General features: G+C 40.7%; 4 protein-coding genes and 1 pseudogene across 6 annotated transcripts; all 5 read left to right on the top strand.

The window, feature by feature from the left end:
• The first annotated feature begins 827 nt into the window (after nt 1-827).
• LOC115752800 (60S ribosomal protein L18-2-like) lies at nt 828-2893 on the top strand. The gene is made up of 5 exons (XM_030691171.2): nt 828-978; nt 1085-1174; nt 1885-2013; nt 2132-2314; nt 2589-2893. Exons 1-5 carry the CDS (start codon nt 976-978, stop codon nt 2745-2747), a joined length of 564 nt encoding a protein of 187 aa, XP_030547031.1. The 5' UTR covers nt 828-975; the 3' UTR covers nt 2748-2893.
• A 1513-nt stretch (nt 2894-4406) lies between these two features.
• Nucleotides 4407-7281, top strand: LOC115752794 (bidirectional sugar transporter SWEET16-like). Of its 3 annotated transcripts, XM_030691159.2 has the most exons (7): nt 4407-4582; nt 4703-4739; nt 4822-4881; nt 5525-5735; nt 5919-6080; nt 6274-6393; nt 6716-7281. In XM_030691159.2, exons 1-7 carry the CDS (start codon nt 4549-4551, stop codon nt 7046-7048), a joined length of 957 nt encoding a protein of 318 aa, XP_030547019.1. In that variant the 5' UTR covers nt 4407-4548; the 3' UTR covers nt 7049-7281. The 3 variants fall into 3 exon arrangements, with proteins under 3 accessions (XP_030547019.1, XP_030547020.1, XP_048135737.1); XM_030691160.2 differs by lacking the exon at nt 4822-4881 and having other exon boundaries at nt 4409-4582; XM_048279780.1 differs by lacking the exons at nt 4407-4582; nt 4703-4739 and having other exon boundaries at nt 4746-4881.
• A 1266-nt stretch (nt 7282-8547) lies between these two features.
• Nucleotides 8548-10684, top strand: LOC115752796 (bidirectional sugar transporter SWEET17-like). The gene is made up of 5 exons (XM_030691166.2): nt 8548-8710; nt 8811-9021; nt 9228-9389; nt 9661-9780; nt 10330-10684. Exons 1-5 carry the CDS (start codon nt 8643-8645, stop codon nt 10516-10518), a joined length of 750 nt encoding a protein of 249 aa, XP_030547026.1. The 5' UTR covers nt 8548-8642; the 3' UTR covers nt 10519-10684.
• Nucleotides 10685-13351: 2667 nt separating this feature from the next.
• LOC115752829 lies at nt 13352-15356 on the top strand (annotated as a pseudogene).
• Nucleotides 15357-19397: 4041 nt separating this feature from the next.
• LOC115752801 lies at nt 19398-20226 on the top strand. Its single transcript, XM_030691172.2, has one exon. The coding sequence runs from the start codon at nt 19545-19547 to the stop codon at nt 20088-20090; it is 546 nt and encodes a 181-aa protein (XP_030547032.1). The 5' UTR covers nt 19398-19544; the 3' UTR covers nt 20091-20226.
• Nucleotides 20227-25098: the final 4872 nt, after the last annotated feature.

Raw genomic sequence — 25098 nt, 5'->3', positions numbered from 1 at the left:
AGGTCATGTATTTTAGCCTCTCAGAGAGATTAATTGAGAGAGGTATTCCGGTCTAAGTGACTGCTTTATGATACGATAAGGGATAGGTAAGACTGGAAAAACGTTGTTCTATGATTTCAAAAATTACTTTAGAAATTAAACCTAAATTATCATCTTAATAAACTTCATTACATGTCAATTCTCATGTCTATCACGAGCATGTTTATCAACCAACGGATGTTACCGGGACGATGCATACGAAGTGGGCAGAGTGATTAATTCAAGTTGGGCCCTAGAATAAGCGGCCAAATTCTATCCATCATAGTTTTTTTTTTTTTTTAGGTAATTAAAAATGAGAAAAGTGATCATTTTTTAGGTTTTGTTTGCTTCGCTAAAAATTCATTGTAGAATGTTTTCTAGAAAATAATCACTTATATCTCTTACAAAAACATTTGAATGAAAAAAATAATTTTATCATTCACGAAAAAAGCTTTAAAATAAATTAGTATCGATAATAAAAATATTTTTTGTTGGTTAATTATTACATGCACATAATCAATCAATTTTTTTTAAAATATTTTGGACAGCTAACCTTAGACCAATGAAAAAGAAGAATCTAAGACATTTTTAAATTCCTCGATGGTTTTTTTTTTTTTTTGGTTTTTGTTTTTTTTTTTTTTGGGGGGTGGGGGGTTGGTGGGGAGGAGTATCTTTAATGATTGCACGCACAAAAATGTTAAGAAACGATTTGTGTAACACCAAGCGCTTAATTATATTTTTGTTGTACCGTCAGATCAAGAGATCGTGTCCTCCATGTGTACGGTTAAGATTGAATTCCCACGCAATACAAGTGGACCTGCGCCGTAGACAAACCTCGCAGCCTCTTGCAAAAACCCTAGCGTCCTTTCTCCTTCGCTCCATTTAGCCTCAACACTTAACCCTGAAACACCGCGGCAGTCGCAGCAGAGGCGAGCTCGGAGTCAGAAGCAGAAGAAGATGGTATCCTCCCCTCTCTCCTCATTTGCACCTTTTTCTTCGCGTCGTCGTCTTCATTCGTCTGAATCATGACACTCTCTGGACGTGCCTGGTTGTGTTGTAATCGCAGGGGATCGATCTGAAGGCTGGAGGTAAGAGTAAGAAGACCAAGAGGACTGCTCCTAAATCGGACGATATCTACCTGAAGCTACTCGTCAAGGTAGGGATGAACTGCTGAATCTCTCGTTTGTTTGGGCTATCGTTTGGATTTTGGCCATTCTGGTGTCTAGTTTGTGAAGCCTGTCATGCTGCAATGTAAGGGTTGAGCCGAAATTTTGACGTTTATGATTCGAGTTTCGTGGAGTTGTTGTTCCTGGAGATTGGACAAGTTCGTGCTTTAGGGAAATGTGTGCCTATCTTAGGTGGCTTATTATGAGTCGTATGCTGTAGGCTGGCCATTCCGTGCTCTTGTCATGACTCTGGATCTAAGTCTCGTGCCAATTCTTGGTATACTTGGTGGTGCTGCGACTTTCATTCATGACTGTAACTTGTTCCTTTGCTCGGGCGGTTATCGCAGCGCATGTTTTGGTGGATGAAATGCCGTGAGAGCACATTGCCGGCATGATGTCGGTAGGTGGTGTTGGACATATAGGATGTGGTTGGGTGTGATTTTATGAGAACTCGGGTTTCTGTTAATTATGTGAAGTGGATGGGAACTTTACTTCGTTAGCTGTCTGTATGGTGACTTGAGTATCAAAGAGGTTGCAACTTCCTTTTGCTCAGCAAAAGATTGTTCCACTTTTTTATGTAGAGACTGCATATGTAAATCACTTTTTAGCGATTTACATGTGCTTGGTACTTTGTACAGACAACATGAGGTGCTATGTGTATGCTCATATGTTTATGTTTGCTTTGAAAACCATGTAACAGCTCTATCGTTTCCTTGTCCGGAGGACTGGAAGCAAGTTTAATGCGGTCATCTTGAAGCGCTTGTTCATGAGCAAGGTGAACAAGCCACCATTGTCTCTTTCCAGGCTCATCCGCTACATGCAGGGAAAGGTTTGTAATGCTCAGTGCCTACTGTAGTTTAATTAAAATGTCATGGGGATGTCCTCTGGTAACTTAATAACGACGTCTTGGTCAAAGATGTAAAGCTTTTATAAGTATTTATTTGCAGGAGGACAAAATTGCCGTGGTGGTGGGGACTGTTACTGATGATATAAGGGTCTATGAGGTTCCAGCTTTGAAGGTTACTGCTTTGAGGATTACTGAGACAGCAAGGGCGAGGATTGAGAAGGCGGGTGGTGAATGCTTGACATTTGACCAGCTTGCTCTTCGTGCTCCACTTGGACAGAACACGGTACCAATTCCAATGAGTGATAGTCTATGATCTGTATTATGTTGGATATGGAAAACATTCTTGAAGTATTATTTTTCCCTGCCCATCGGCTATCAACTACAAGGAAAATTTGATGTGCGATGGAATCAAAAAACTGTTTTTAGGGGTTTGTCATACTTCTCTGTTTGATCGTTTAGTCATACCAGTTCTTTTAAGCTATGTAATGCTTTTAAGTGCCTTTGTGGTTCCTGTGAAGTTATGTGCTGTTACTGATTTGAAGTTGTTTCTTTTGCAGATTCTTCTGAGAGGTCCTAAGAATGCTAGAGAAGCAGTGAAACACTTCGGTCCTGCACCTGGTGTCCCACACAGCCATACCAAGCCATATGTTCGCTCAAAGGGAAGAAAGTTTGAGAGGGCTAGAGGCAAGAGGAACAGCAGGGGATTCAGGGTTTGAGCTTAGTTTCATACTTGTTGAAGCCAATTTGGTTTTGGTTGTCGCTATCTAAGTTTTGCTGAAGTTAGGCAAAGACTTAATGTGAAGACAGCTTTATCTTATGGTTTTGGATCTATTTTCATCTATTTTTTTCTTAAGTCTTGCTACTTTACCTGTACTATTTTTGGACACCCTTGAAGAGTGAATGCCTTGAGATCAGTGAGTAAACAATCCAAGCGTCCTGACTTCCAACTTCCTTATATCATCTCTTTACACACCCAGATTCGTGGAAATGGTCTCAAAATGATGAGATCTCTTGTTAGATACCTCTTTGAGTGAGGTAAATTCTTGTCAATGTTTGGAATATCGACCTTTCTACAATTTGCCCGAGTTTGTAGGTCGTCTCGATTCGGATGATTGTGTAAGATATAAGATTGAAGTACTGCAATCTAGAGCCCTGACTTGCTAGTTTCTCTGGAAGAACAGAGCTGAGTTTTATTATGCGTTTGTGACGATTTAGTGTTTTCACAATTGACAATGAGTGGATTAGTTCTTGGAGGGGAGTTGTGGAGTGGAAGAAGAACAAAGCTCAATTATGTCTGGAAGCTTCACTTTCTGCATTACTAGTCTCCTCGGTCGTCAGCTCGTTGCATCTGATCACTTCCTGTTTATGCAACATAAGTTCCAGAAAAGACTCATAACTCTCCGACTTGAGAGGCCGCAAATGATTTTCTAACTTCGAAGATGCCAACATCTGGCTCAGGAACGTTGAACCAAACACCTCCCTGTTAGACTTTAATTCAAAGAAACTAAGTGATCCTGAAACCTTAATCAGGAAACGAAATTCATATGATATCGGGAACGAAATGCAGAAACATGGATAGCAAATGAACATAACTCTGGTCATTGATGAAGACGATAATCACGAATACGTGCGTTAAATGTCTAGCGAAAACGAGTTCTTTCTAACCAATTATCCCTTCAATATTAATGGTGTGTGTGTTCTATTCTCTGTAAAACGCACTATTCTCAATGTACGTTGTTCTTAAACAAGAGAAATTGACGATGAAAACTATGGTTGTAATTGCCTTTTATAACCGACGTAGGGAATTTGACTTAGATGACTTATTTAAACCGACGTCCGCCTCTTATAGATAACTGTTTTCCATCAAAAAGGTTATTGGACAATATGATTATCACGTAAAATAAATGTACGTAATATAACATTAATATAATTTAAATGTTGATATTTCATTAATATGGGATCACAATAAATATACGTAATATAGCGTTGATGTAATTATAACACTTTCAACTTTCGCACGAAAGCCTTCTAAAGCGCAAAGTTTTTTGGGAAATGTAATGGATAGCTTTAGACAACCTTGCCGACATATTTCTAAACCGAACTGATTGCGTCTGAAACTACGACACATGGTCCTAGATTGAGCCTAACAGAGAAGGTCGGCCCTCACCGGTCGTAACCGATTTGAAAGTGCTCTCCCCTCGTCCTCAAAGTGGAATGCCAAATCGACGACAAGATAAACAACAACAAAAAAAAAAAAAGGATCGAACAAAAAGCACGTAAAGACACAGAAAGATGAGGCTTGGTCCACATGCGATCGTCGAGTATCAGCGTGTGTTAAATCCCACGGACGCTGTAATCGTGGCAAGCATCTAGAGACGGGCATTCACTTATTTCAATCCGTTTTTTTGTTCCTCCCCTTCCTTTTGGGTCGCAAAGTTCGGCATTTTACTGATTCTCAAAGAAAGAATTCAAGCACTTCAAACAAACTCTCTCTCTCTCTATCTGCTCTGTCTCTCCATGGCTAGCTTGAGCTTCATAGTTGGCATTCTTGGTATGTTGACGTTGTTGTTTCTCTTTTCTCTTTTGGTTTTGTGGGTCTCTGTAGTTTCTTCCCGGGTGACGTTATTTCTTGGGAATGCTTCAAAATGTGTTGTCGTTGTTGTTGTTGCAGGTAACGTCATCTCGATTTTGGTTTTCGCTTCTCCCATGTAAGTGGAAACCTGGGCCTTGTTCTCTTCGGTTGTCTTGTCTTCACTCCTTCAATACACCTCAGCTCTGAAGTTAGTGTAGACGGTCTATAGACTCGATGAAGTTGTTCAAACAGAGGCACTCTGCATCTAGTAGCTTCTAGTAACCAACTACTGTCCTAAACTTGTGATGTTTGCCTCAGTATGGTTAGCTTCATAGCTTGAGCAACCTCCTGTCCTTCCTCATTGTGTGAAATTCAGTCTCGCTTAGACTGATTCTAGTATGAATTGATAGCTTGTCACAGCTCAGTTGATGGCTGGACTTTCCTGTTAGGTTCCACATAAACAAATTTGGTCCTAATATGCCTATGTTTTTGCACTATAATTGAATCTGTGTGCCATACCAATCGTACCAGTAGTAAAGACTGTCTACCTCAGTTTTCTACCGGTCAATGCAAATTCACCTCGGTGTGAGCAGGGAAATTTTCTAATCTAAAGATTCAGCAACCGTCTCGAAACGTTAGCTATTAAAGTCTGAGTCCGAAACCTTGTTTAACTAACCATTTAGCACCAAGAGGAGTGAATCGCTGCAGTTTCTTTCACGGTGGACATGATATGAGTCATAAGCATAACTAGGGGCAATTTCGAGCTAAGTCATACTCTTTAACTTGCTAACCAAATGGGGCATGATTCCTATACATCGTCTTGACAATGACAATAAGCTAAGATTGCGCATCCTCTTGCGGGGTCTAATATTTGCGTCTGTTTGTGGTATTCACACCTAAAAAAGTGATTGAAAACTGCAGTAAAACGTTTTGGCGAGTGGTCAAGAAGCGATCCACAGAGAATTACAAAGGAGTTCCTTACATAACAACGCTGCTGAGCACGAGTCTCTGGAGCTTTTACGGGATACTCAAGCCGGGTGGATTGCTCGTGTTGACAGTGAATGGCGCCGGCGCCATCATGCAGTGCGTCTATGTTATTCTGTTTCTCATTTATACTCCCAAGGAAAAAAAGGTCGGTCAATCGTCTATTCCTACTTCTGATGCTTGTGTGAGTTCTACTTTCCATGGCCATCACAGATTGATGTTCAGAGCTTACCGATGATCACTGAATCTTAGAGTTGCAACTTGACTTACGTGCACATACGGAGAGTACTGCCTAAGTAGCATTAAGAGTGACGAAACGTTTGATTCGCAGATTAAATTGATGAAGCTGGTGGCCATTCTAGACGTGGGCTTTCTTGGGGCAGTAATAGCTGTGACTCTTCTGGCAATCCACGGAGATATGCGGGTCACGGTCGTGGGAATTTTGTGTGCTGGATTGACCATCGGCATGTATGCCGCTCCTCTAACTGCGATGGTACGATTCCTTTCTGATTCCTCGTGCAAGCTACATTCTTATCATTCTAATGATCTTCCCATGTTTGTTTGTAACCTTGAGGCGAATCTTCGTTAGCTATTTTAGTCCTTATCGAATCTTTGAGCTCTGGTCATGCCTGCTGATTTCGGTTTCAGACACCTAAGTTAGCTTCGATTTGGCTTTGCTTAAACAGAGAACAGTTATTAAAACGAAGAGCGTCGAGTACATGCCGTTCTTCCTCTCCTTCTTCTTGTTCCTCAATGCCGGCGTTTGGTCTACTTATGCGGTGCTGGTCAAAGACTTCTACATCGGAGTATGTCTCTGCCTCTTCTCTCTTTGTCCATCTGTATGCATGACTAGGGGTTATACAAAGGCTATATGCATTAAAACTTCATAACCAAACTTGTTTAGCAAAGAATACTTTGAACATTATTTAACTAAGAATACTTGACCATGTAGGATACAGATTAAACTGTTTGTTCTCGATTCCGTGCTCTATGAATCAAATTATGTTTGTCACGCTATTTGAGCCGAAAGTTTCGCCAAATTCCCAGCATCCTAGCACTTCTGTTAACGTTGTTAGAGCTGATCCTTGCTGCACACATTTTTCTGAATTTTCACTGGCATTTTCCAAGGTTCCGAATGGGATTGGGTTCATACTTGGATCAGCACAGCTGATACTGTATTCGATCTACAAGAACAAGTCCATGGCGTCGAAATCAGAAGAGTCTAGAGATGAAGCAGAGGAAGACGGATCGTCTCATCTAGTCAAAGGGGATGTAGAGATGAGTTCATACGAAGTTGAGGACGAGAACCGGCTGAAAAGCCATACCATCGCTAAGGCGAGAAGCCTGCCCAAGCCATCGGTGAACCGGCAATACAGTTTGCAGAAGATCGTGAAGACGCTTTCCATAAGTCCGTACGAACTCCGCTCTCATGACAAGGATGAGGACGATTTGGGACGTTGAAACTATCGATGACCGATACAATTAAAAATCCCGACGTGGGTTGTTACATGCATCATGTTCATGAAGAGCAAATGCATGCAGTGTTCTTGGAAAAGGCGGCTGTTTTTCCATGGTCTATGTGCATTAGATTGATATGAGGCTTGCTGTACCCGTAGAAAACTTCAGAATGGCTCTGTATTCACACCATATAGGTCTGAATGTTGGCGGCTCAAAGCAATGGATTTGAAGAGAGTCCAAACAAAACGAAACTCAGGCCGTGCGCTCGTCTCGCGAGAAATCAACGACTCGGAAATGATCTTCCCAACTTCGATCTTTCACATCCTTTAGGAAAATGAATCGACAACCCACGAATCGGATTTTTGTCAGGAGGGGACAGAATAACCCAGGTCGGCCTAGCGTTCCGAATCGGCACATGTCCTGCTCCAAACAACCATACAAGAAGTCCTTACGCTACAGTTGATCAAATAGAACACAACAAACTTGTTTTCTGGGTCATTTGAAATGTGCCAAAAGGTGTGTGTTAAAAAGAGGGGTGAAGAGAACATGTTCGATGAACTTTTACCAATGTTTAGTCCTTCTAAAACATTTCTCTTTGGGTTAAAAAGAAAAAAGTATGGACTTAAGCAAGTCCTTAAACAGTTTTATTTGAGTTCTGAGTTGTAAAACTTTGAGAAATTTTTTAGGACGAAAGAAAAAAAATATTTTTTTTTAATTTAGAGGTGGCGGTAACTAAGTAAATTTTAAATTATCTTCATATAGTTATTGTCAACCAGGCTCGCATGGTAGCGAAAAAATTGGGATGGAAAAGAAACCTAATGCTCACCAACTCTCTGTCCCTGCCGACTAGTCATTGTGAAGTCAATTATTGTTTGTCGTTTCTGTCTTTTGATGATGACTCATGAAATTAAAGGGGCCGCCTAATTTCCGGATGATTAGTTTCATTTTTTTGATTGGCCAGCCGTTTCTTTTTGGGGGGGATCGCAAAGGTGGAACGATTAGGCCCTCACACATATCTTTCGTCGGCCCAACTGTTCATCAAAGATCAACCCCCCAAAACCAAGATGATGCACATAAACTTGAGATGTGCATAATTCGAGTTGGACTATTTTACGTGATTAATTCACGCGTCTCGTAATTTCTATCCACCGCCCGAATCTATTAAAATAGAATTCGAATCAGCGAATTCTATTAACTTGGATTGATTGAACGACAATATCGAACATCTTTATGTAATTCAGAGATTGTATTAGACGTATGTCAAAAGTATAAAGCTCATATTAAGCAGATTAAAAGTTTATGAACGATATTTACAAAATTTATGGATGACATTAAACAGATCAAAATTTTAGCGGTAACTTTTGGCGGATGTGCTCAATTCGATAGCCCCCACCTCTTTCTTTAGATTCTTTCTCTGTCTCCCACTAAGCTTTCTTCTGTAGCTCTTCATAGACCACCCTCCACACGAGAACCGATCACTCTTATGAGTATAATTTCTGTCAACTTGGAGTCATTTGGTGGATATTTCTGCTCGACTCTCTCTCTCTCTCTCTCTCGGTTGATCCAATTCAACTTCAAGCACTTGGGTCTCAGCAGCATGACGCTGAGCTTCTTCTTCGGATTGCTCGGCAACGTCACCACCGGCCTAGTCTACCTCGCTCCTGTGTATGCCCAGAGCTGATGAACCGCATGACCTTCCATTCCCTGTTCAATTTTTCATGTCAGACACTAATATGGAAGTTTCTGTCCTCCTCCTTTGTTGTAGGAAGACGTTTTGGCACATCGTGAAGCGGAGATCGACCGAGGAGTTCGAGAGCATCCCGTACGTGTTCAAGCTGCTGAACGCCTACTTCTGGACTTACTATGGGATCGTGAAGCCCAACAGCGTGGTCGTCGCGACCGTCAACGGCTTCGGTGTCGTCCTCGAGATCACCTTCGTCGCCATCTTCCTTCTCTATGCTCCCCCTAGAATGAGAGTACGTCGTCCGATTGTGATTTCCAAAGATTTGCGCTTCATAGATTGTTTCCTTTCGTGAGGAAGAAAATGGAACATCTCTAGATCTGATCAGGCCATGTGGACCAACTTTAGCTCGGACTAAGCTGAAGATATAACACGATCTTATTAATCTACTGATCAATGGATAAGGGCTCCTAAGATGATTTCAATCTATTGATAATGCAGATGAGAACTGCAATCCTTGCGATCACATGCGACGTGATGTTCCCAGCAGCAGCAATCTTAGCGACTCAATTAACGTTGGACCAGCAGATGCAGATCACTGTTGCTGGCCTTTTGAGTGCTGTCTTCAGCATGGTCGCCTATGGTTCACCTCTCTCTGCCATGGTAAATATGTACATGGATCTAGATAGACACAGAAGCTAAGCTATGACATGTTTGCTAGACATTATGTTGTTGTTTCCTGAATTTTTATCGAGCGTGTTCATACCCGCCTTCTATCGAGAAGCAACGAAAGTATAGCAATACTGTGCATGATGTTCATCAAGTGTGCGTGTGTCAAATCGAGAAGAGTGGTTCATGGTATTGTTTATGAAGGCGACTAATCCATCGGGATGTTGCATGAAAGTTGACAGACAACCCTCAATAACAATTGCAGAAGACAGTGGTGACCACAAAGAGCGTGGAGTACATGCCTTTCCTCCTCTCCTTCATCCTCTTCGTCAATGGCGGCGTTTGGACCGTTTACGCCATCCTCACCCACGACTACTTCATCGGAGTAAGCTTTAATTTCCAATTTTCCACCTTCTGTATTACGTTGTTTTCTCTATTATCTTTTCGGACATAGGTAGATGTGATAAATTGTGAAAAATCGCCCTTCGCAAGCAGTATCAGAATATGCATGCACGTAAAGTAGCCGAAGATTTATTCCAAGTATGATTTGATGCCACAAGGCAAAGCCTAGATGCGGACAGAAGTCGGAGCAGTTCAATAGAAAAATAAGAAACAGATCTCATACTTCTATTCACATGGGAAGCTCTGATACTGCAACCTAACTTTTATTCATTAAGGGTTTCGATAGGCGTACCATGTCGGCATCTAACTTTGAGAACTATTCGCTGAAAAATCACCACGCAAAGTTTAATGCCGTGGGAGAATTAAGTTAGCTCTTCAATGGAATGTTATCAACTTTTAACATAATAAATGAAGACATGGCCAAGAACACAGTTATTCATGATAAAAGAAGGCAATGCTGGATCAACTGAACAGCTCAGGAAAAGGATATAAAGACGGTTGCTCATGGACTTGAATGGTGAATTCGATGCAGATACCAAACGGGACCGGGTTCGGACTCGGAGCGGCTCAGTTGATTCTGTACGCGATGTATTACAAGCCCAAGACCAAGTCGTCGCCGTCGTCGTCGTCAATGGCGGAGGACAAAGGGTGGCAACCATGCGAGCCTCTCATAGATCCAACTCCCATTCCTCAAGTAGTAGTAGCTCAAGAGAAAGATTGACAGATACGTCAACATTTCTTTTTTATTTTGTGTCCGAGTTAGATCAATCATAGTTGTTTGTCGGAATAATTAGTAAATTATTCCCAATTGATGTTGCTGGCTTGACTGTGTACTTTTTTTGGGTCCAAAGTGTAATAATGTACTGCAGCTAAGGCAAGGCACATCTTTATCAGAGCCGCCATTAAGTACGCCCCCCATTCCATCTCCACCATCAACGCAATCTATCTCCACTGTCGCTGCGACTTTCACACATAGAAATCTTAGGGTTTGGTGCACAATCACAACGAAGTAAAAAGTAACGAGAAAGAGAAAATCGAGGCACAAGATTTTATCCCGATTCACCATTAAATTAGGGCTACGTCTAATAGAGGATTCCACCTTAATTAGCACATTGCACCTCTCGTCACATCATTCAATTACAAGTAAAAAATAGTATATATAACAGTAGTTATTCATGGACGCAAGCCCAAACTACCAATAAAAAAAATGAGGGCTTAAATATGTTTTCCTGTCGTTGGGGAGTATGAATCACGCCCGAACAAGAGAGATATGTTTTTCTTGATAGAAAACAATGGCAAAGAGTGTCTCAGCAACTCTTGTCAATATAATAAACATAAAAAGAGTTCTTCGAAGGTGGTGTTTTGTTCGTCAAGTCTTGCACTCGATGGCATTCTTCAACCGCATTCTTTTCGAAATCGTTCTATCTTTCGATTATCAAAGAGCGTTCATCAGTACAAATAGCGATCTTTCATTTAGTGCCCATAAATCTTTACTTGACGAAACGATGATAAATGAATCTCTCTAATCAATTGCGTGGCCAGGAGCAAATGGGGTTTACATAAGTTGCGTCGACAGGTTTGTTCGATTACCAGTCATTTTTGTTCCGATCATTTAAGTTTAAATGGATAGAAGATCATCGTTAGTTGATAGCTTGAGCTCAAACATCAGGTTGCTGCTGTTAAACTTTAACAAAGGACGAACGCGCAACCGCCGAGGTGAGAAGAAAGCGAAGCCGAATAGAGAGAGAAAATCCTAACCTCACAGATCCGAGTTCCTTCGGCACAAAACACAAATCGCAGCTGAGAAGCGATCGTCAGATGTGCGAATCGGGAGGCAACGGCGGAGGCAGAGATGGATGCGTGGTTGGGAGCGACCGAGAGTGTCGTCGGGCGTCGATTGAAGAGAAATATTCTGGACAAGAGAAGTGCCCAGAAGAGGAGAGAACTTGGGCATTCAAAATTTGATCCATAGAGAAGGAGTTTCGAGAGAAGCAATTCTAGACGAGAGAAGTGAAAATTTTTTACTTCTCGGATGAGGTTCAAAAATCTGATCCAGCAAGATTTTCTACTTCAGAAGTGAAAAACACAACCAGAAGTTACATTTTTTATCAAACGAATTTCTGCTTCGGTAGTATTTTTACCAAACGAATTTCTCTGCCAAATCGACTTCTGGCAGAGAAATCAGAAATTAGAAGTGATTTCATGCAGACCCTAAGTATACAACCCAGGCCTTCCAACTTCCAACTTTCTTAAATGATCTCTTTTCAAAACTCAATATGATTGTGCAAGATGTAAGATTTGAAGTACCGAAGTATGGAGCCCGTCTTGTCCAGTTCACTCAAAGAACAGAGCTGAGTTTTAATATGAATTGGCTACGATCAATTTGCCTACGCAATCGGCGATGAGGAGATTACCAGACCAGGAAGGGAGTTGTTGGAGTGTAAGAACAAGAAGCTGAATCATGTTTGGGAGCTTCACTATCTTCACTAGGAGTTTCCTCGGTCGTCAGCTCGTTGCATCCGATACCGTCCTGTTTGTGCAACATAAGTTTCGGAAAAGACACATAACTCCCAACTCAACAGGCCATGAATGATTCTCAAAGACCTTCCAACGAGATAGCCTCGATTTCCATCCGGACGAAACGAAGGAAGGAGACGATGAACAGATAGCAGACAACCTTAGCAACACAATTCGTATCCGAATTATCAGCTTCTGGAATTGTCACATATGGTCCTACGGCAAGGACTTTGACTTTGATTATTTTCCAATTCGGCATTCATTCACGTACCTCAAACAAACTCTCTCTCCATGGCTAGCTTGAGCTTCATGGTGGACGTTGAAACGGATGAGGAGAAAGAGGAACGACATGGGATGTTGAAACGATCCAGAAGTGGGTTATTACATGCATCATGTTCCGTGTAAAGCAAATGCATGCGAGTTCTTGGATAAGGCAGATGTTCTGGGGATCATCAAGTTGACTTCACCCTGAGATTGACTTGATTCCATGGTCAATGTGCATTGGTTCTGTATATTGAGGTGTGGTTCATACTCTCCATCGACGACGGGAAGGCACGTGAGTCTAATTTAAGGGTGAACTAGAATAAAATGTTGTATCTCAATTTCTCTTTCTCGTTTAGATTATGTGTTGAATCCTAACACCATACTACCTTTTTTTTCTTTCCATCCATTTATTATTGTCTATGGTTGTATTGTAAAAGGTCCGTAATACCCTTGGCGACGTCTTTGTAATGGTACTATCCTTCAATTGTGAAACAAGACCAAGTTTGGATAATCTATATAGAATACACATTTCTCATGTCTTTCCGAACACATTATGATGTAATATGTTTAAGGTTGCACTGTTAGCTTGATAAGATGAATTGACTCTGTGAGTTCAACTTTTGTCAACTTGAAGTGATTTAATGGGTATTCCTGCTTGACTCTCTCTCTCTCTCTCTCTCTCTCTCGTGTACGCCAAAGCTGATGAACCGTGACCTTCGATTCGCTGTTTGACTTTTTCATATCGAGACAGGATCAGTCATATCGACACTGATATGGAAAATTTCTCTCCTTCTTTCTGTAGGAAAACATTTTGGCGCATCTTGAAGTGGAGATCGACCGAGGAGTTCGAGAGCATCCCATACGTGTTCAAGCTGCTGAACGTGTACTTCTGGACTTACTATGGGATCGTGAAGCCCCACATCGTTGTCGTTGCGACTGTCAATGGCTTCGGCATCATCCTCGAGATCACTTTCGTCGCCATCTTCCTTCTCTATGCTCCCCCAAGAATGAGAATACGTCATTTGATTGTGATTTCCAAAGGTTTTTATCTTGTGTGTTATGTTTCGAAAGAGAAAATTGAGTATCTCTAGATCTTATCAAACCATGTCGACCTAACACAGTTAATAATGCAGATGAGAACTGCAATCCTTGCGATCACATGCGATGCGATCTTCCCAGCGGCGGTAATCTTAGTGACTCGGTTAACGTCGGACTAGCAGATGCTGATCACCGTTGCCGGCCTCTTGAGTGCTGCCTTCAGCATGGTCTCCTATGGTTCACCTCTCTCTTGATGGGTTATATCCTAAACCGAATCAGAACAATCACACAGAGAATAGAAAAATGACATAGAGTTTACCCAAGTTCACCCCAGAAATAGGGCTATGTCCCGCAAAGAGATTCCACCATGATATTTAGATTTACAACCCTAACCACTCATTACAATAATCCCTCATACGAGTACAATATATGGGACTTAAAATGGACCCAAAGCCCAAGCTTATCCGAATTCCTTTGATCTCATAACAAACGGGTCAACTTAAAACATAAACCTAAAACCCGATGTTGTTTTTGGGCGTGCTTGGTATGAGAAATAAAGGTCCCTCGAAAGGCCAACTTAAAATGGACCCCCATTATTCGGTGCGCAAGGTCACATGTCTTCGGTTCATACTTCAGTTTTCCTAAACTCACGTGGGCGTGTCTAATATAAAAAAAAATGGTCCTCAAAGTATTGACCAACTCCAACATCTCTACCATGGTAAATATGTACATAGACATACACAGACGCACAAGCTAAGCTATGACATGTCTGCTAGACATTTTGTGTTGCTTCCTGAATTTTTATCAAGCATGCTCGAAACCCACCTACCTAAAGAACAAAAAATATGGCAATACTGTGCGTAGTATTCATCAAGTGTATCCTAAAATCTTGAAGAGCGATTCATGGTATTGTTCAGATACGAAGGCGACTAATCGATTGCGATGATGTCGCATGAAGCTGACAGACAACCTCAATAATTGTTGCAGAAGACAGTGGTGACCGCAAAGAGCGTGGAGTACATGCCTTTCCTCCTCTCCTTGATCCTCTTCGTCAATGGCGGCGTTTGGACCATCTACGCCGTCCTCACCCGCGACTACTTCATCCGAGTAAGCTTCAGTTTCCACCTTTCTTCCACTGCGCCCGATTCTTGGACCGTTCTTTCGACCATACGAAGGAAACATCGAAAGGTAAAAATCAACTTTGGCCAGCGGCATTAGAATATGCATGCACGTAAAGTTAGCCCTTCCATATCCAAAGAAAGAACGGGAAACATTTCACGCTTTGTAGAGTGTATTTACCGATAAAATAGACAACTCAGCGCTTGCTTGCGGGCTAAACTGACAGATCAGTCGTCAACACGTACGTATATAATAACACAATTTCTCTGGGAAGTAAGATTCAACGGTACAAGGCAAAGCTAGAAGCGGACAAATGTCAAATCAGTTCGCAAAATACAAACGTAAGAACTATCTTGCTGAAAAATCACCCACCCAATGTTTAATACCGTGGGAGAGTGGAAAGATATTTGCTCGTGGACTTGAATGGTGAATTCGATGCAGTTACCAAACGGGACCGGGTTCGGACTCGGGACGGCTCAGCTGATTCTGTACGCCAGTTATTACAAGCCCCGGACCAAGTCGGTGTCGGCGGTGGCGGAGGACAAAGGGTGGCAACCACATGAGCCTCTCATGAAGCCAACTTCCATTCCTCAAGTGGCAGTGGCTCAAGAGATAGATTGACAGATGCATCAATCTTTTTCTTTTTCTTGGCCGACATAGATCGATTGTGTTCATTTATTTACTTCAACAAACAGGTTTGATTGTGTACTTTCCGGGGATCTAGTGCAATAACATTTTGCGATCTAAGCTATGTACTACAGCTAAGGCAAGGTACATCTGATATCAGAGCCACCATTAAGTTCGCCATTCAAATCCATCTCCACCGTCTGTCGTAGGAAAAAGTGTCAAAAAAATCCTAAATATATTGCATTTGTGCCAATTCAATCCTAAATTTTTTATTGATGTAAATTCAATTATAAACCTTTTACATTTATGACAATTGACTGTATCTATCCAATTTTGATCGAAAATCACTGATGTGGATGTTGGCGCCGACATGGACTTCTTTTTATATATTTTTAATAATTTTTTTGGTTTTTTCCTCTTTCTTTTTGTCTCTCGTTTCTATATTTTTTTATTGCGGGCCGGCGAGGGTCGCCGGCCGATCACTGCAGGCCCCAGGCAAAGGCCGGTGAACCTCAACAACACTGGGCAAGGGCCGCAATGCCCTCACCAGCCCTCACTAGAAAAAACTGTATAGAAAAGACACAAAAGAAAAAAAAAATAAAGAACAAAAAAATCATTAAAAATATTAAAAATTTTATGGGTCGGCGCCAGCCGTATCATATAAGGCAACCAGCGTCTGCGTTAGTAATTTCTGGCCAAAATTGATTAGATAGACTCAAACGGCACAAATGCAAAAGGTTTAAAACTGAATTGGCACTAATAGAATGTTTATGAATGAATTGACATTAATGCAATAGGTTTTGAACTTTTTTGACATTTTTCTTCCCGCCGCAACTTATGTGAAGAAATAGAAGGGATCTGTTTCGACTCGAGCCATGTCCATGTTTCTGTCGTAGTAATTCTATCTACCGGTATACCGGATGATAAAAAAGAATCCTTCTAATCGATCGTGCGGCGAGAGCAGTCTGTTTAATTTGTCTGAAGATTAGGTCTTTGCTAAAGAGTTAGATTATCTACAACGCCTATAGTCTCGCACTTTCTGATTAATGATTATCACTTCGTAGTTCTTTTTTTCTTTTTCCTTTTTTGGGTGGGGGGTGGGGGGTCAAGGCATACTAAAGGATCGTGATAAGTTGCTCGACCAACGAACAATGATGATGTTGGACAAAAAAACAAGCAACGATGTTGGTCGTCCACCTATAAAAACTATCATTAAGCTTTGAAAGTAGTGTCACAATTATCAAACAAAATTTAAATATATTGTACGATGGTCACTATAGTACTGAAAGTTTTAGTTGTGCTAATTTAATGCTAAATCTTTTGACGATTTGTCAATATAGTCCCGACGTGAATTTTTTTTTCTTTCCTTTCTCTTTTGTTTTCTTTTTTCCTTCTTTTCCTTCACCGATCGCCGGACCTCGGCAATAGACCCAAAAAGAAGAAAAGGAAAGACAATGAAGAATTGCTCTATTCTCTTTTTTACCTATATATGTGTTTGTTGTGGAGTTCAACCATTAAAATTGATGTTTTATTTCAAAAAATGGTCTGTAAAATTCTGAACATATTGCATTTTTGTTAATTCAGCCATAAACCTATTAATTTTTCTAATTGAGTTCTAAATATTTTCACGTTTTGCCTGTTGAGTCTATCCAATCAATTTTAATAGGAAATTACTCGCGTCCTACATGACACAACCGATGCCGACGTGGACATTTTTAATAATATTGTAATATTATGCTAATCCTTTTATTTTTACAATTGTGCCCGGTGAGACACCAGCCGTGTCACATAGGACGATAAGCATTTACCTTAGCAGTTTTCGATCAAAATTGACTGGATAGACTCAACTAGCAAAATGTTTAGAACTGAATTTGCAAAAATGCGTTAAATTTGTAACTTTTTGATTAATTTTTCCGTTATATTCTAGCAAATTAAACTTTTAGAGTAACTAGTTCGATTTTTCCACTTTTTCGTTTTACCGATCGAATTACAGATTTACCTTACTCAAATTTAGCAGGGGGGAAGGGGTAGCCTTCAGTTCTCTAACTACTAGTCCACCATCTTTACTGCGACTTTTACTTAACAAGCACATTGTATGAGGCACACTACATTGCAACTACACTAAAAACAAAAACCAAAATTTGACGGCTTTCCTGATTAGCCATAAGTAAAGTTAAGTCCAAAGTTAACAAGATCGAGAAACTTGGTAAGCAGACATTCGCGTGGAACCTTCGCTAGTTGTCCCACGTAATGCATGCACGTCTTTTCTGACCGAGTCCTAACTTGGATTTTACCAGGCATTAATAAGGAGAGAGACCCACCCACCCATGAGTGGCTCGGTTAGTTAGGGCGCACTTGAGATTGTGTAGTTAGGCGCACCGATCTCAAGTTCGATTCTCTAGCTGAACACCTGTGATTTAAGTGGGGGGCCATAACGGTGGATTACTGTGCTAGTTTCCTTCGAGGAATACTCGAGCTAGATGCATGCAAGCTGGTGACCCGGACATCTTGGTTATCAAAAAAATAATAATATTAAGGAGAGAGAGCCGTTTCACCGATTGATGGGGAAAATGTTAAAGACACGATTTTTTTGTTGCAGATTGGAAATGTTCATGTACGTCGATGACCCGTTAATTTTATGCATATAATATATTGTAGAGGTTGTTGCTTGAGGACGTATGTTATCCAGCATGCCACAACATGGAGAGAGTCCCATTTCATCTATTGATAAGAAAATGTTACATGCAATTTTTTTTTTTTTTGTCTCTGATTAAAATGTTCATATATGTCGATGTCCTATTAATCTTGTGCAGAAATAAATAAATATATAGAGTTTGCTTGAGGAAGCATGTGATCCAACATGACACGATTTTGTTCATGAGCATGCTTTCCTCAAGCAACCTCTTGGGAGCTCACGTTGTGGTATGTTGGATAATATGCTTCCTCAAGCAACCTCTTGTGAGCACAAATTCTTGCATATCAAGCACAAGAATCATAAAGACGTGCTAAAATAACTACATTAAGTGAAAAAAGAAAGCATTAGTTTTTTTCAACTTAAGGGCATGTTTGTTCAGGATCGAAACTTGAAAACCCAGTTAAAATTTTAAAATATCATTTAAATTTTCAAAATATGAAATTTTATATGTGAATTTACACGTCAACGTGTTAATGGCTGTGAAAATTTTGTATAGTTTCAAGTTAAAGGAATTCGGAGTGCGTTTATCACAAGATATAAATTGGGCAAAAATTGAAAAAGTCAAAAGTAAACAGGTCCTAACAGGAGCAGACAATGCCAATTTAATCCATCCTTGGATTGACCCGATGGTAAGGGCATTCCACAGCTTTCGGCTTAGGAGCTAACGGTCTCGAGTTTGATTCTTACACTGGGAAAATCATATTTAGGTGGAAGACCAGGGCGATGGATTGTTATGCTAGTTTCCCTCCAAATATTGGCTTGATCAAGGTCATGCCTTAGGTTATCAACAAAAAATAATGCATATTTGAAGTGAAATCCGGGCACGTAACTGACTCGGTACAGTCATGAATTCCAATTGAGAGGTTTCAAATTCGCTTAACCATCCACATCGAGATCAAACAAACTGATAAGAAAATGTGAAATCTTCCTCCGGTTGACAATAATCACGTTCATTCAATTAACTTAATGACCTTCAAAGAGAATACATTCCGATTCTTTGCTTGTTTATTTTTTCTAGTCGAAGAGTAGAGATTCGAACGATCAATTCTAAACTTTTAACAATTCGTGATTATTAATCCGGTCGAAAGATTCGGAGATCCCGAGCAATGGGAGTACAACTGTTGTTTGTTCGAGGGGAAAGAGAAAAAGGGGAAGGCAAATGACATTCGAAGTGTGAAGTTGATGAGGCCCACGTGATCTTAAGCCCACCACAAGCCCATCCAGCAATGCTGAAGGCCGAGCCCATTGGGCCTCAGGCCCATTAAGTCCTCCCAGGGTCCCACAGAATTTGTAGATAGAGAGGGAGAGATTCAAAGTCTTCAACTACCATTCCAATTCAGATCTCACCAACGACGTGATGAACTGAACCGAACTTCCCTTCTCTGACGAAAAGTAGTTGTCTTTGACGGAGACGCAAGATCGCATTCTGGTTCGGAGAGCAACCCAATCGAACAACGACCGCCAGAGCGAGAGAGAGAGAGAGAGAGATGGCTCTTGTTTTCGCTCCCAGATCGGTATTTCTGTCCACGATCCTCTGCGTCGTCGCCGTCGCCGTCGTCACTTCCGAATCGGTGCGTTCGAGCCCCGCCGCCTCCGCCGCCGGTAAGAGGTCGGCGTACGAAATCCTCGGGGACTACAACTTCCCCGCCGGGATCCTCCCGATCGGCGTCAACGGCTACGATCTCGACGAGCCGACCGGCAAGTTCGCCGCCTACTTCAACAAGACCTGCAGCTTCTCCCTCGAGGGGTCGTACCAGCTACAGTACAAGTCCACGATCGGGGGGATCATCTCGAAGAACAGGCTCAAGAACCTGCAAGGCGTGAAGGTGAAGCTCCTGTTCGTGTGGGTGGACATCGTGGAGGTCAGCCGCCGGGGCGACGATCTGGAGTTCTCCGTCGGCATCGCAGGTGCGGATTTTCCTATTGATAACTTCGAGGAGTGCCCTCAGTGTGGATGTGGATTGAATTGCGATAACGGCGGGGCAAGGGAGATGACGAGAAGAAGTAGTAGGCCGTTTGTTGATTCTTATTGATAGAAATCGAATTGACAAGGAAACGTCGTTGTGCCGGAAATTTTTTTTTCTTTTGGTTCTTTATCATTTGTGACTGATGGAAATCGATCGAGCTCAGAATGATTATAAATTATTGTCAAGCATTTTCTCTTTTTCATTGTGCGCTTGATGGTTTCTGCGTAAGTTAAGATTATGCTGCTGTTCTGTGAAGTGTGTTAATGACAGAGATATAAATGTGGAGTAGAATTCAAGAACGGAACAAACTCTGTTACTCAAATGATGAAACAATCAGATACATTAACAGGAAGTTGCAACATCCTTCATTCACTTATAATCATAAGTTGTTTTCGATTATTCATATCTTTGAAATGTTTCTTCATTTTCATTAGTGTTGCTTTTGATGGTTTCATTATTCATGAAAATGATTCTTCTTTGCTATGTAGTTGAAAATGCATAGGAATTATCTTCCTGTTACTGCAGGTTCACCCTAAATTAGACTTGTATAGTTCAGAAGGGGATGGAATGAGTGAGGGGATAGAAATGAAAGGATAAATTAATCCTGATGAAGTAGTGTGACCACTTTGCTTTGTAGGGATTCCTCCACCATGGACATTGTTTCCCTGAACATAGTACAGTTACCATTTTCATTGAATAAGTTGTATTGTAAATAACCGAGGGGATGCATTTTGTTCCTCTCCAAGGGTTTTAAAACTTGGAGGAAGCAATAGGCGGTCTTTGACCACTAACCATAGAGGGGTTATCCACAGGACTTCAAATAGAAAATTTGCATGCCAAATGCAATAGTCAGAAGCCCCAAGATATTAGAACTTGAAAAATACTGCGTGTCAAGCAACTTTAATTGAATGATCCTGAAGAACTTTGTGTCTGGTTTACTATTGGCTTATTGGGTTCTCAAAAACACTATTAAGCAGGTATATAAGTCTTGTGCATCTGAAAGTCTTCACCCCAGTGACAAAGCCATTAATGCCATTGACCTTATTCAGCTGTCAACCGAAACACATTGCACTTTTGCTCAATACTTTTCAGGATTTCCTAAGAAAGTGACACTCTCTCTTCCAGAGAAAATGCTCTTATACTCACGTTTGTTCTAGATGAAAGTGCTTTTAATTTGGATTCAGAGACAACAAGTGAACTAACTACTGTTTGACTGCTGAAATGTGTGATGCAATTACTATGCATATGTTATCTCATTTGGAATATGTATATGCGTGGATAGCTTCTTCCGTTTGAACACGGTTTGCTTAAATGCACTCACTGCCATATCAATTGATCAGATTTTGGTTGCTTCTCATTGTCAACATGGGTCATGAATCACATTTTCATTATTAGCTTTCAACTGATCAGGTGTTCTTCATAAGTTTCAAATGCCGGTGAACTTAAATCTATAGCCAACTTTTGAATAGGTCTCTGGATTGTGTTACTGAGATTGCTCAGAGCAGTCTATATTTATAGGCGGAAAAACTTGTACTAGTTAATATCTTATTGCATAGCACACTTTATCAATAATTTGCAAAAGAATTTGATCTTTTAGTTTTTTTTCACTGTTCAAAGCATAGATTGTGACTTCAAAATGTTGTAGTCCGTTGTGCAATCTAATAAATGGGAAGAGGCTGAATGATACCATTTATGCCATGTACAATGGTTCAGGCATGGTTCTGCTGCCACATATGAGTATTTTCTTGTAGAATTTAACTGGAGATGGGGCATTATTGATAAGATTGATGGGGAGAAATTGGTCCTGTTATTTTCTGGTCTGATAATGAAGATAGAAAATTGATCAAGAAAAGGAAATGTTGCTAGGCTTCATTGTTTTCAAGTTTTACAAAACAACAAAAAAAAAAATTAATAAAGAGCAGAAAATAGATGTGAAAGCAATTACATATGATGGCTGCGAAGATGCTTGGAATCTTTTTGTGGCTACTGAATCTAGATGGCATGCTTCTTTCGTGAAGAGGCATTCAGCCTACCCTTCCTTTAGCAAAGAGCTCAAGAATTAATTTTCCTCCACAATTGTGATAAAACCAAAGGTCACTTCTTGCATCCATTTCTTGCTCTCTGGATGTGCGCTCAGATCATGTTGTTGGAGTCTTGAAACACATGGGATAGGAAATTTAGAATCACTGATCAGATTTGATGCGGGCAATGGTCGCCGTTCGTATTTGGTACAAAGTTTGGTGCGGTAATAACCTCAAGATTCTTGCACTTTACTTCGTACGTCAGGAAGCTTTTGTGGCTGTTCTTTTGAATGTTGATTCTGGTTCTCCCCTTTGGAATCCAAATATGATTAGCAGTTTCAAGTTGTGGAGTTGAACTCCCTCTATTCGCTGCTTCTTCTCTTCTCTTTGTTTAGTTAAACCGGTCATGCTGCTAACAATAGGACAACAGGATTTTCTGGAATGCTACAAATTATAGATAAAGTAAGAGTTTGCAGCGGTTGGTTTTAAGAGCTCACTGTGCAACGAATTTCCGCTACTTCTCATCTCAAGAATGGTTGTTGCATGCAACTTGGAGCAGAAAGAAGATTTGCACCTGGCCTAATTAGTATGACATGAAGAATGGTTACTGAGTTAAAAACAGAATGATTCTGCCATTCCATCGTCTTGATTGAACGTCCTCTGGGACTTGGAATGATCATAGCCGATTTGAGGAGAAGTGAATTCTTTTGCACGAATGCTGTTGCAGCTCTTCTAAAACATCATCCATGTATGACCAGATTCACGCGACCATGATATTACATATTGGGCTCCCCATGAAAATGGTTGGAAATGGATAGATCACAATTGGCACCCAGTGGAGGGCACCAATACAAATTTTCATATATGCATTGGGTGAACTACCCGGCGCACCGGAAAACCCCTTTTCAAATGGATAATTAAGAAAATTTCTAGCTTACGTTCATTTTATGGGAGCTTAACGATGTAAGCCATGGGAAACTTTCATATGTTGGCATGACTTGAGAGCTGAACTTGCATACTCTGGTTTTCCGTTCCTTTAGACCAAAAGTGGACGCAACTCCATTGACATCACAAGGAAACTGAGGCAAGTGCCATTGAACTCCAAAATATCTTAAGGTAGATGCAGATAATTAACTTCCAGACCAGGTGAAACCCTCTATATATGTGGAGGCCAATAGTTCTTTAAAGGAGGGGACACTTTGTCTTCTTTTTAAGGACAGTTTACATAGACTGTTTTGTTGCCCTTCAACCACTGTAACTGACATTTAGTTGAGGTAGGTGCGTGGAAGAAGGTGAGTAGCTCTGCCTTATTGTGCCGTCTGTGGAGAAGGTACTGCTCTTTTGCAGCTGGCAGTCGAAACTACCCAATTCGCAAAGTATGACTTGGAAATCATTTCCTCGAATGTTGCCGCGTTCTGTTTCTTGAAACGCGCATCAGCATCCACGGCGTCGTAGGTCGATCAAATTCAGCTACGTCGTGAATGATTTTGTTTGTTCTTCCTTGCCTGATATTGAGTTATTATCTTCGGGCAGAAAGCTCTGAGTATCTCATTGATCTCTTTTTCTCACATTGAGCAAATAGCATGTTGTTGGTGGCGCTCCTTTGCTTTCCATTTCTTTCTTTCTTTCTGCATCAACTCTTTCCAAGCTAAGACTATCCTTTTCATTCCACAGTTCAAACCTGCTTAATCTTCTGCTTTCCCTGTACTGCTGTAAACTCCAAATTGACTTGGTCTCAGCACTTATTGTAAAAACGAAAAAGGAGGCGGAGCTCTAGTTTTCAAAGAATAACCCAATCCAGTTTGAACACCAGGAGCTCTTGGGAAGCCCACTTGACAATGACATGCTAATAGAAACTCCCCTTTGACCCCAACCCCGTCTTGAACGTGAAGAAGTGGAGTGAAACTTCCCGAACATATGAAGAGAACATGAATTGTGTAGAATCTAATGAGTTGAACATGTCATTGGAGTGCCAAAAGCAAATCCATTGATTCATCCAGTTTAATGAAATGGCGATGCTCCCCCCATAAAAAAAAAAAAATTACTGTTAAGCTTATCTATTCTGTGCTTGAAAGTGGTGACATTTGTGAGCCAAGCAAGTTGCAGAGTGGCTCATTGCTCATCACCACCACCATCATCATCAACTAAACAAATTTTATTCAAGCGATACTCGATGCGTTGAAATAATTGCAAAAAAAAATCATAATTCAATCATAAACCTTTTTTTTTATCAATTCAGTCCTAAACATTTTACATTTGTACCAATTCGGTCTTTCCGGCCAATTTTGTTCGAAAATCTCTAACGTGACGCCGCTAGCAAGAACCTAAACAAGACCGACATCGACATGCGACCCGCAACACGACACGCCATTTCTAAAAAAATAAAAAATTTCTACATATTGAGACACATTGTATGTTAAGTATATATTTTATATATACATGATAATTTATCATATACATATAAAACTGTCAATCGCGATTTTTTTTTTTTGCGACCGAGAATATTAACTTTAGGGTGGTTGGATATATATTTTTGACAAATCTACATTTTGACTCTAATTTATTGAAAATGCTTAAAATTGATCCCGTGTGTGTCGAAATGGCTTGTTGGAATATTGAATTTCCCGTGTCATTGGTGTGTCTAGAGTATTGACCACATGTCGATCACATGTCGGAGAGTGTCAGAGTGTTGAAAAGTGTCGGACAATACACAACACGACGCGAAGCCCTCCGAAAAGTGTCGATGCTTCCTAGACGGTAACGTGGCAAGTTTTAATAATATTATAATATTACTCGAATTTATTTATATATGTTCCTATTTTTCTTTTTCCTTCTTTCTTCTTCTTTTTTTTTTCTTTCCCTTCTTCCTCCAACCGATCGCCGGACTGAATTGGCATAATCGCTAGTTTATGACTTATGCGTTCATTGAGTTTGTGAACCATGCCTTTGTTTGTCAATCAAATGAACTGAATTTAAGTTGGGTCCAAGGAAGGCACCAACTAACGAAAGGGAAACATTAAAATTAAGGGTGACTTCTTACGTGGTCTTCCACG

This window comes from Rhodamnia argentea, chromosome 1 (genome assembly GCF_020921035.1).
Source record: "Rhodamnia argentea isolate NSW1041297 chromosome 1, ASM2092103v1, whole genome shotgun sequence".
NCBI lineage: Eukaryota > Viridiplantae > Streptophyta > Magnoliopsida > Myrtales > Myrtaceae > Rhodamnia > Rhodamnia argentea.
This window is presented reverse-complemented; position numbering and strand designations above follow the sequence as displayed.

Bases quoted from the DNA above. Each gene is read 5' to 3' on its own strand.
- LOC115752800 (XM_030691171.2), top strand. The intron at 1,175-1,884 runs GTAGGGATGAAC...ACCATGTAACAG, and splicing joins ACCTGAAGCTACTCGTCAAG to CTCTATCGTTTCCTTGTCCG. The intron at 2,315-2,588 runs GTACCAATTCCA...TTTCTTTTGCAG, and splicing joins CTCCACTTGGACAGAACACG to ATTCTTCTGAGAGGTCCTAA.
- LOC115752794 (XM_030691159.2), top strand. From the start codon at position 4,549: ATGGCTAGCTTGAGCTTCATAGTTGGCATTCTTG. The intron at 4,583-4,702 runs GTATGTTGACGT...TTGTTGTTGCAG, and splicing joins CTTCATAGTTGGCATTCTTG to GTAACGTCATCTCGATTTTG. The intron at 4,882-5,524 runs GTAACCAACTAC...TGAAAACTGCAG, and splicing joins TCTGCATCTAGTAGCTTCTA to TAAAACGTTTTGGCGAGTGG.
- LOC115752801 (XM_030691172.2), top strand. From the start codon at position 19,545: ATGGCTCTTGTTTTCGCTCCCAGATCGGTATTTCTGTCCACGATCCTC.
- LOC115752796 (XM_030691166.2), top strand. From the start codon at position 8,643: ATGACGCTGAGCTTCTTCTTCGGATTGCTCGGCAACGTCACCACCGGC. The intron at 8,711-8,810 runs GTATGCCCAGAG...CCTTTGTTGTAG, and splicing joins CTAGTCTACCTCGCTCCTGT to GAAGACGTTTTGGCACATCG. The intron at 9,390-9,660 runs GTAAATATGTAC...TAACAATTGCAG, and splicing joins GTTCACCTCTCTCTGCCATG to AAGACAGTGGTGACCACAAA.